The 11,119-nt window shown below is 42.3% G+C and overlaps 1 protein-coding gene across 3 annotated transcripts; it reads right to left on the bottom strand.

Annotated features, from left to right (window-relative positions):
• Window positions 1–24: 24 nt before the first annotated feature.
• Window positions 25–7,323, bottom strand: ntf4 (neurotrophin 4). 3 transcript variants are annotated; one of them, XM_028411945.1, is made up of 2 exons: window positions 7,100–7,323; window positions 25–2,471 (listed from the first exon to the last, which is right to left on the bottom strand). In XM_028411945.1, exon 2 carries the CDS (start codon window positions 2,450–2,452, stop codon window positions 1,001–1,003), a length of 1,452 nt encoding a protein of 483 aa, XP_028267746.1. In that variant the 5' UTR covers window positions 2,453–2,471; window positions 7,100–7,323; the 3' UTR covers window positions 25–1,000. The 3 variants fall into 3 exon arrangements, with proteins under 3 accessions (XP_028267746.1, XP_028267744.1, XP_028267745.1); XM_028411943.1 differs by having other exon boundaries at window positions 7,213–7,323; XM_028411944.1 differs by lacking the exon at window positions 7,100–7,323 and adding an exon at window positions 6,868–7,078 and having other exon boundaries at window positions 27–2,471.
• Between the last annotated feature and the right edge of the window lie 3,796 nt (window positions 7,324–11,119).

The raw sequence follows: 11,119 nt of genomic DNA, 5'->3' as shown, positions 1-11,119 counted from the left end.
AATACATATAACCTGTGCTTGCACTTTTATCTATGTCACAGTTACTTTTAGGTAAGTAGTTCATCTGGACAATTATTATTCTGATGCGTAAAAATGTCTACATTTCTGAAGTAAAATATATCAAATTTAATCCTCATATTATGGTAAGTAGCAAATGCACTCCAAAAACCAGTTAAGTTGTCCAAAAACACTGAATACAAAGAGCCTTTATTGCCATGTTTTGCAGGCTACCTGAACAACCAGCAGATGGTAAAATGGGTTTTGTTTAGGTGTCATATAATCTACAAACCACATGGTTTTGCATCCATGAACCACATTTAATGAGTCCCACAGATGTAGATGTATCATCAGCCTCTCTGAAGTCATGTTAGAATGCGTCCATGCTTGTCACATACATCATATTTCCCTCTCATCGTACCCACCTGCTAAAAGTACTGTTTCAACATTCATGGTTATCTATATGCAGTAAAATGGAGCCTCAGTAGGTGGTGCTCTTTCCTCTTACAACCTAAACAGACCACAGGCTGGAATTATCATCAGACACTGGATAGACCTATTACTCTGTGAAGACTTCTTCTATAAATACACACAGGAATACATAGCTGCATACATAAAGGTATACTGGTGTCATATTGTACACACACACACACACATATATATATATATATATATATATAAAGGAATATATTAATATCAAAGACATACATATGCTTACATACTAATCAAAAATAACTTAGATTATGAAAGATAAATCATACAAAAACAGTACTTCTTAAAGTGAATCTCTATATATGACAATTTTCCCTAAGATCTAATATTGAGGTCTTCTTGTTTTTTGTAAAAGTCATTTGAAGTCATGGTGGAGGGATGGATGGAAAAAAAAACAGTGGATTAAGGCAGGGAAAACTTCCATCATAAAAGCAAGTGAAAGTGCACACAGAGGGATGTCACAGCTGCTCTGCTCTGTGTCACTTCCAGCTTTTTGCCATCTCTCTGTTTCTCAGCCTCTCCCCCGACTCGTCAAGACCTGCCTCTCCACTGCCTGATTCGTTCTGGACAGCAGCACGCACACACATGACGAGTCGATTCGGATCCACCTCCATCCGGTTCTGTTGTTAGCATCTTTGGTGAGTGCTCGTACGTATGACTGCTTAGCTTTGCACTCGCTTAGCCACTGTTTTTTATCCACGCCCAAGCAGCCAGCCCCAGCCACACCTGTCCCCATGGATCTGGCCGCTGCACCGGCAACCTTTGACATGCCAGCAGAGCTCTGCGGCTCGGCCTGGCGACAGCGAGTCTCATAGAAGTACTGTTTGAGAGGTCCTGTCTGAGTCTGGATTTCCTGTAAGATAGTGACCTTGTGTCCGTTGGCATCGATGGCTGTCTTCTTGTCAGTTACCCAAACACTTTCTGACTCACACACCGACCTCTCCCCTCTCCTTTTGTCAACCAGGTGTGACCGTTTATCCCTTTTAACAGGGCGAAAAGCCTCACTGTTGACTTTAGAAGAGTCTGCCCAACTCAAAGTTGTGCTCCTGTCAATTGCTCTGTCGCCATGACCTTCTATGTGTCCATCTACGTCCTCCTGCTCCTCTCTGTTCTCGTCTTCCTCCAGGAGGCCACTCTCCAACATGAGCAGGAGAGGTGGGTGTTCTGGGGGCGATGGAGAGGGAGAGAACAGGACTCTTGGATGTGCATCCAGAAACATCTCGTCTCCTTCTAGGAAGCTGTCTAGCCCAGCCCCCAGACCCAGCCCTGCCTCCATGGTCAAGCTCTCTTCATTTACTCCTTCTGTCCCCACTGTCCGCTGGTGCCCTGTCTCAAGAGTTGATGTATCCATCAGCTGCACTGAAGGAGCAGTTGGTCCTCTTTGACCCTTCAGTGCAGCAGCAGGACTGACAGTGTCATGGTTTTTCACTACAGAAACCTGTAGTGGCCTATCTGTAGTGTCCTGAAGAGAATCCTTCTTTGAGAAGTCCACAAAACTGGAGTAATCTTGCCTGCTGCTGCTGCCAGCTTTGTTGTCCTTTGGTAGAGAATTGTCCTGGGAAACACCCTCGGTCCTGAGAGTCCCTCTTTCTGTGGGAACGTCCGAACTGACACTGCTTTTGTCATCACTGCCTGAGATGCTATTTGATTGGTATATTCCTTGATCCTCCACTTTGAATGTGGAAATATCTTCATGTGTGGAGGATTTTACATAATCCTTAGGGTTCTGGAGGTTGGTGTGTTGGCTCAGAGGAGCAGCCATGCTGTAGTCCGATTGAGATGCATTTCCACTTAAGCTGTAGTCCACAGGGGAAGCTGTGAGGCGAGTGGCTGGGTCGTGACGGTGCTCTCTGCCATTGTCAAAGCCAGGCTCTGTGGTCGCAGCAGCAATCCTGGACACGGGGTTGTGAGGGAAGGGCAGGGCCGAGGCAATCACCATGGCAACCAGGGGAAGCCAGTGCATCACTCCCAAGACGTATCAGCTGGTGGTTTAAGAGAGCAGATACAGAGCAGACATTAGTGTTTATACAATGCAAATTGTAGCTTATACAGTTAAACCAAGTACCACAATTAAAATGTAAAATGAGATGTTTTACTGGTGGCCCGCAGCTTTATGACCAGAGTGTGTTAACTGCTGAGGAATGACTTTAGAATCTTGGCAGGACTTGTGGAAAAATAGGTACAAGTACAACAAGGTCGCTCTTTTTGTCTTTTGTGGAGTTCAGCTCTGAATGCTGCAGATTCTGACCTTCAACACTGACAGCCTGGTATGTATGCAGATCTGAAACTTAACAGCCAAAGGATTAATGCATTAAAAAGACATGGGCAACAAGAGAAAACAAGCCATCCTCTCTTGTTTTTTAGGGGTATGATTTATTTTCTCTTCAAAGTGTTAGATATCCGGAAATCTCTTTCTTCAATCTGTTGTAATTTGTATTCTGTCTACTTGTCAAAACACACACATGCCAGCACTGCTTAAACAAACCTCAGATATTGTACCCGATCACACCTGGGCTGTGGGTGACTTTGTTTTCCCTTGGAAAGGTACTGACTGACACAATATACAACTGCAGCATACATCTGTTGCAGTGGACTGTAAGAGTCTAGTGGGATCACTAGTGTAAACGTCCTGCCTGCTATAACCTGCATCATTCAGACTTAGTGCAGCTTGCAATTACAAAAGAGTGAGTGTTGCAAAAAAGAAAGAAACAGAGGCAGTGTTAGTAGTATTAATCAGAAGTTACAATTCATTTCCAAGCAAAAATATCAAACAATTAGATGATTAGATGTTAGAATTTATGACCTGACATGTTTATAATAAACAATGTTGAATAATATAATGTGATTATTGTAGAATAAATATATGAATTTGGGCTGCATTTGCAAAAAAAAATTATAATGACGGTTTCTGACTTTAAGAAACTTTTTTTCTCGTGGTGTTAAGTAGTGACAAAGTGAAAAGCCATTAGAAAAACAGTTACACAACTATACAAAACACTCCCTTGTGTAAGCCAATGTAAACACTTCCTGTCATCCATACGACTTTTCAGATGTATTTTTTTGTCTGTCTGACATCACGTGGACAAAACAATAAGTTATGAGTAGAGCAAAGATGATTCATTTGTGTTTCAGCATGAGGGTGCCCCATGACTAACAGAACAAACATCCCAGTCACTCATCCATTAACAGGTTGCCCACACAGCAGAGGTAAGCATCAGTTTGTTTAAAAGCAGGGAGGAGGTCACTTGGAAAGAGTTAAAATAGGTGGAATGATCAGAATGTCAATGATGCAGCTTTACTGGCGAGGCTCCTTTAGTCAGTGAAATGTAAAAACAAAACAGGGCAACAGCAAATAAGTGAGAAAGAGCACATGTCACGTGTGTGTGTGTATATGTGTGTTTGCTTGTCGTTTGCAGGTGTGTAGGAGTGACAGAGACCATAAGTGAGAGTGTGTGACTGAGTGACAAAGGTAAATCCTTTTTCTGACCGCGGGGGCCACACCCTGCAGGCAGCGTGGAGCAAGGTTTGGTTGACACGTCACACGCTGTAAACGTGTGTTCGAGATGCCTGCTTTTCACGTTGATGATAAATTACATCAAAGTGTGTGCAGAGCTTCCTGTTTGCTCAAGCTACCGGGCCTACCAAATGTCTTGTGTGTTGTAAGTCAATTGAATATTAAATCTGACTGTTAACACAGCCTACAAACTGAGATTGAGGTCTGTCGACACTGATTTAAAGCAGAAAATGAAGTGTGCAGCTGAGGTGAACACAGTGCAGCCGAAGGGGGGAAGAATATTTGAAATGAGACAACTGCTGAAGAAGAGGTAACACACTATGAACATCCACAAAAATTTTGTTTACAAAACTGTGTGTGTGTGCTCTTTGTAGGACGGCTTACTTGGACCGCTCACACACCACAGAGAGGACAGGCGGCAGGCTGACCCTCTAAGTGGTTTTTTTGTAACAGCAACAGCAGCAGAAGCACTTCATCACCATGCTCCATTTGCTACAATGATACGCATCATTTGCGCTCCCTGCAGGGCTAGACGAAGGGTGCGATGTTCTTCCAACCCCTTGGACCAGACCTGACCCCACCCCCACCCCACCAGATGAGCGCACACAAAAATGTCTTTGAATCGGAAGCATCACGTAGTAAGTACTACACACTTATGTTAATCCTAATCTCCATAGTCTAAAATTCAACCAAATGAGCGCAGGAAGAACACCCTGACCAACCACCGGACAGGGCCTGAACAAACACATCATGAACAAACAGCTCATCAAGCAAAAATCCATGAATAAACAGACCAAACAGACTAAACTATGACATTAACCGTAAGGCCTCCATAAACTACTGAGGGTCTGTATTATGCAGCACTCATTATGACTGCATACTAATTATATAGCCCAAACACAGGCACTGATGTTTCCTGCTGTTTTTGTGAATTTCACATTCACTTGGATCTACCAGAAACTGTCATAACCTGAGACAACATGTTCCTAAACAGTGCAATGCAGCATTCCCAAAAGATAAGGGAGCATTTTTAAGTGTCAGCTTGAAAGTGATCTTAAGTTTTCACTTTGGTCTTGCAACATGTTTCAACTAATCAACTCTTACTTATATTACCTATAACATACTACATAGTTTTACATTTTTAATTAAATGAATAAGCAGTCATTTTTTAAGAAAATGCAATTTAATCTCCAAGTAAATCCCAGATATAATTTATTTATTAAGACATTTATGAACCCGACCCGAAGAAAGTTAGGTTTCTTGCAAAAAATCTATATGATAAGTCAGATTAATTAAGCATGTTAAATATTCCATCTCATTTTGGTGCAGCTATATTGCAACAACTTTGCCCAAAAACACCATAAAAATCCAAACACACAGTGTGAACAATAAAGGAAAATGTAAATCCGGCACCTGGAAAATTGGTCTGACTCCTGCTTTGAATGTTGCCAGTGTAACCCACAGGGTTTAATCCAGATGATGTGTGGGAGGGAGGAATTTTAGTACATAGGGTCTCTGGCAGCAAGACCTTCACCAGGAAACAGATGTCATAAAGCAGCTCCACACCTGGCAGCGGCTACTGTGCTATTAGCCTGTTTACAAAGTAATCCCCTTGTCACATGTGGCTAGTGTCAGACGCATCCATCTGACATTGAGATAATGCGTTGTGTGTTAATGTCAGGACTACTGCACCCTGTCCTGTCCTAATCCTGCTTCTTTGAAGTTGTGTAACAAGGAGAGTGAGGTGGAAGATGTCCGAAGGCTGTGTGATTGGATGAAGTTTCCCCTAAACACTGTTTCGCCCCAGACATCGCATCCATCAGCAGATTTTATGACAGGTTTGGTCTGACTAAGCTGTCCGAAATGTATCATACGAAACACTGACAGCAGGAGTGGCTGTGACACATGTAAAGCAGGTAAACGTTTGTCCTCCTGGTTTCCCTCTTTCTATTCCCCTCTCTCTCCTTTCTGTAGGTAAAAGCCTTGGTCCCACATGTGCTCGTTTACAATGCCTTGCTGTCCCACTGTGCAAACAGCCCATTAATTCCAGGTCTGTGATTGTTTCATGCTGGCCCCCTCCACTCTAACCTTGGCTCCATATGATGGACTCTATTGGTGATACCTCTCTCTCTTTCACACACAGAAACACAAACAAGACACTTCTAATGAGTCTGTGCAGCAGTATAGCATAATGTGTACTCCATCTTTAACTCATTTTTGTGTTAAAGTGTAATGCAAGAGAAATCTCACCCTACAGTCTGGGAGCTGTGATGAATCTTATATGCATTCACTTTCACTAAGAAAAAAAACCCACCCACACAATTTATTCAGCCTGGGATCTGTTGACAATTATGTGATCTGCTGCAGGTATGTTTGAAATGGCAACTTGGGTGATCTGCATGCAGGTTTAGACTGTGGCACGGTAGCTCTCACCTCACCTGACTGACTGCCAACGAAAACAAAATGTGAAAACATGTAAAAAAATATCCAACAGCTGCAAGACTGCCAGGGAAGTGTGTGACAAGTGTTCTAAGGTAAATTAAACTGAGCCCAAATATTCATATATATATATATATATATATATATATATATATATATATATATATATATATATATATATGAATATTTGGGCTCAGTTTAAGGTTATATATATATATATATATATATATATATATATATATATGGATGGATGGATGGGTTATGTGATTCCTACTTTACTACTAAAAATGAATATTGATTAACCAAATTAAATACATGCTCTCATTGATTATTTTAAATTGTTTTGGTGTATCTAAAATGGTCTTACAAATTAATAAATAATAAAATGTTGTGTGCACACCTACATGTGTGATTTAAAGCTATACCGTTTAGGTGAGATCCGGACCCCGCGTCCTTCCAGCTGACACCGCATTGATTATAGAGTCCTGTCGCCAGTTGCTCAATTGGTTTAAAAAAAAATCAACTGAAAAGCACTTTCTTACAACAACCACGAATCTATTCACAAATATTTCTTTCTCCTTTTAATAGTCCGTGTCATCTCATGAGTGCCCCAAAATCCGACGAGCAAAAAAAAAAAAAAAAAAAGTAGTTACAAACCAGAAAACTCTCCTGTCCCGGAGCGCGTCCACAGAGGAGGGGGGAGAGGAGTGCTGTATGTAGTGACTCCAAAAAAAAAACTATCAAAAATTTAACGGCGGCTCAAAACCTACATATTCCATAAATCGTTCCTCCTCCAGGGTGGGCCAGGGGAGAAGGGTATCTCAGTTCAAATGTGAGAACGAAGAAGTGGAGCGGTGAAGAAGTTGGCCAAGTGTTTTAAGATCTGAACTCCGCCTGAAACGCGTTAAGTCGGGCTAATGTTTTAAGCTAGCGCGTGTAAGAAACACAACTTCCGGTTATGAATTTCAAATTAAAATCTTCATTGGGGGAACCGTATTTGCAGTGGATCGTCGGAAAGAGTAAAAAGCTTTTACTTCGAAAACAAACGCAGCTACTTCCGGCACGCGCTCTTGTCATGTAGTGTTAGCTCGACAGGGCTAATGACTCCGGTTTCTCCTGGGAAGCGCAGAGACAAGACGAAGTGTTTTTTTTTCCTCAGGAGGTTAGTATATTGGGAAGAGAGGGCTACAACTTGAAAAGAGTAACATCTGTGGGAGCAGATGCATGTAAGAACAACCTCTTAAACAGACGGTACATAACTGTATTTACTACAAAAGAAATAAAAATTAAAAAGGTCACAGTCGTTTGCTAGTTTTTGTTCAGATTAACGTTGTTGTGTTACCACCCCTCTTTACTTATCCTTGTGTCTCACAACATAACTGTGACTTCATTATATGCAAATCATTACAAACAAGATGAAGCAAACTGGATTGGTAGGATTCTCGTCTGCAAGTGCAGGGCTGCAACACGATCCTGTTTGGCACAAGCAGCCCTGAGGATGTAACCTTATGTTTTAATGCCAAATCCGAGTCTGCTTTCAAGATTGCTTCCTGTTAGCTTGGTCCAGATTTTTTTGTTATGTGTTCACCTTCTGGCAGCAGATACGTGCCTCGATCAGGAGTAAATGTGGAAGTTGGCATTAGACTTATAGAGACTGGCAAAATGACACAACCAAACAAACAAACAAACGTTTATAATTCGTTAATATATAATATAAACTATAAAATATTTGAGAAAGATTAGAAATCATTTTTGCTTGAATACTTTTAACAGGGGTGCACTTGCTGATTTGTGGGCCAAGGGTGGACATCAGCATGGGCCTCCTTAATCTCAGTTTTGACTTCAGATGCCAAAACTTTGTTTTCATTATTTTATTATTATTATTATTGAAACCTACTTGTTGACACCTAAGGAAAAAGGCTGATGCTTGAAACTTAAATGGCTGGATATACTGTATGTAGGCAGTCCAGGACTAAACTCTATTTTAAAATTTAAAAGATGGAAATGACAGCTGGTGACTGGCTACTTGATCCACTAACAGGTCTTTTGGGGAGAGACGGCGAAGGCCCAGACGATATACAATGGATGCCTATGAAGGACACAGAGGCCGGCAGACAGTTCAACGGGTCCTCGGTGCAGATAAGTCACCCCCATACAGACCAGACGAGGGTTCACTGCTATTGACCCACGAGAACAGCGCATCCACTGAGCCTCCCCACCTTGAATGGCCTTGTTGAAAAGACTAGCCATAAATTGGCGGATGAGCAGAGGGGGGAGACTCAGCGTCCGCTCCTCCCGTCTCCCCCCCGCTCTCTCACTCTCTCACATGCTATCTCTTTCTTTCCTTTACCAAGTAGTGGTTTCCATCTCACCAAACCCCTTTCCCCCTGAATGTTTAAAAAGATGAAAGGATAAGGAAAAAGAATGGAGACAAAAGAGTGCAGGCTTGTGTTACAACCCTGCCCCTGAGAGACTGCTCATGAAAGAGTTTGGGGATGGGAGAGATAGGGACCGGAGAGGAGACACAGAAAGAGAAGGGGAATCATGAAAAGAGGTTTTTCAAGCCACTAAAACGGGTCACTTCTGTATAGAGGGGCAGACTAAAGTGCAGTCTTCACTAAGGGACGGAGACATTTAACACTGTCAATACCCTCAGATGGAAGGGAACGTTGATATACTTCCACTCATTGTCTGATTGCGCAAACGCACACAATCACGCTAGCACTCTTGCCTTTCATCTGTTGTGTCATCCATATCATCCGTACAGTAAAACCCCTAGAATAAAATTCCAGAAAATCTTCTGGCAGATTCACTTTACCATTAATTTCCAAACACAAACTAATGCGTGCACACACATAAACATTCTCCGGTGTCTCCCTTGCAGCATTCCTCCCTTTCAGCATTTTTTTACCGTCAGTCACTCAAAGTCCTTGCAACCCTCCCACCATTTTCTCTATCTCCTTCTTTGTCTGAACTTGCCCTGTGTGCACTTAGATATTTCCACCTTAGGGTGCATCAGTGAGAGTCTCAGTGACTGAGGGAAAGAGAGCAGGAGAAAGTTGTTAGCAAAGTGTGGACAGGAGTGACGGTCAAACAAAGATGACGATTGAAAGGGCAGGGACGCGTTTCTTAGGCTCTTGCCCTCTTGCACTCTCACTCTTTAACACACACACACACACACGCACCAGACATGCAAAAGTAATTTAAACTGTTTAGAACTGAGACATTAAGGTTTATTTAACCATTGATTTACACGTTTTGTTTTACCTTAATTTAGCAAAAGCCTTTAAAGTTAATGCCACAACATATGACGGCAAGTAGCCAGATACTCTTTTTCAACAAAAATATTTTTAAGACCCCGTCAAGTCCCTTAAAGAAACACATTTTTATGGAAGAGTGCTTCCTTGTATACAATGCATTTGCAGAACCATAATAATTCCAATCCACATATGAAGCATCATTTGAATCCCCTTTTGAAACCCAGCAGGACTTTTGAAGTTTCCAGTTGTCACTTTACTGATTTCAGTCCCCATGATGGAATCTTTCCCATATGCAGCGAGCACCATCAGGCTTCAAAATGTAACGTTTGCCCTGGACATCCTCCTTCATTTCATACTGTGATCTGAGCGAAATAGGAAGGTAGCTATTATGGCAATTATTGCAAATAGCTGAGCCGAGCTGTCATTGTGAGTCCAACATTCAGTCTGTCCACAGCACAGCCACCAAGTCAGACCTCAATTACAGATCCTGGACCTCCCCACGGTACCTGATGTCAGTCCTCGATTATCTCCTCCTCCTTCTTGAACCCGTTTGAGTATTTCTTCTTTTACTCTTTTGCTCTGATTTCTTGTCATTTTCAGGTCTTTTCATTGTTCCTTCTATCATTCACCTCACCTAAACTCCACTTCTTCCTCTGCTTCACCCATTAAAAAAAACCTCTCCAGTGAGAGCTGCACTACCATTGCTACCATTACCACACACACATACATGCTCAGATATAGTCGCATATGTTTCCAATTTTAGGCGCAATACCCCTTTTTTTGCAATCTGACTCAATTAGGCAGAGCCTCCTGGAAATGCCCCAGTCGCCATCCATGGTGGCAAAGAGGTAAAAGGTCAAAGGTGAGGTTATTGGGGGGGGAATTGATGAATGCGTCACCTCTTGTCTGTGTGTCTGTCTGTCTGGCTCTCAGTCTGTGTTAGACAGCCCTTGCTGCGCCGCTTTAGCTGCTGTCCAACTTCCCTGCAAACATATTTGGCACAGGTGTGCAGAAAAAAATAAGTTTCACAGCTTACTAAAGGTCAAAGGGGATAAGTGACCCTGTCTGGAGCCAGACCACATGTAAACACACAAACAACACACATTCACATTTGGTGAAGAATGCACGCACACACACATGCACACACCGACACACTGCCGCTCTGACAAACAAACAACACATGCGCCTACAAGTCTTTCCTTCATGAAACTGAAATTAGCACATGGAATGTTCAACTTTGGGAAAACGGTATAGGGGGGAGAGAGGGAATATGAGCATCAGAGCTGCAAAGCCCTCATTAGGGGAATGGAGGACTTAGTTAGGTAATTCTGTTTAATGCTTAATTAGAAACAGGTTCCAGTGGGTGCAAAAAGCAGTCTGGCGCTGCGTTGCATTACCTGGCAGTCTGCCTTGCTCC

Source organism: Parambassis ranga, chromosome 8, assembly GCF_900634625.1.
Source record: "Parambassis ranga chromosome 8, fParRan2.1, whole genome shotgun sequence".
Lineage (NCBI taxonomy): Eukaryota > Metazoa > Chordata > Actinopteri > Ambassidae > Parambassis > Parambassis ranga.
The sequence above is the reverse complement of the archived record's forward strand: the minus strand, read 5'-3'. Positions and strand labels throughout refer to the sequence as shown.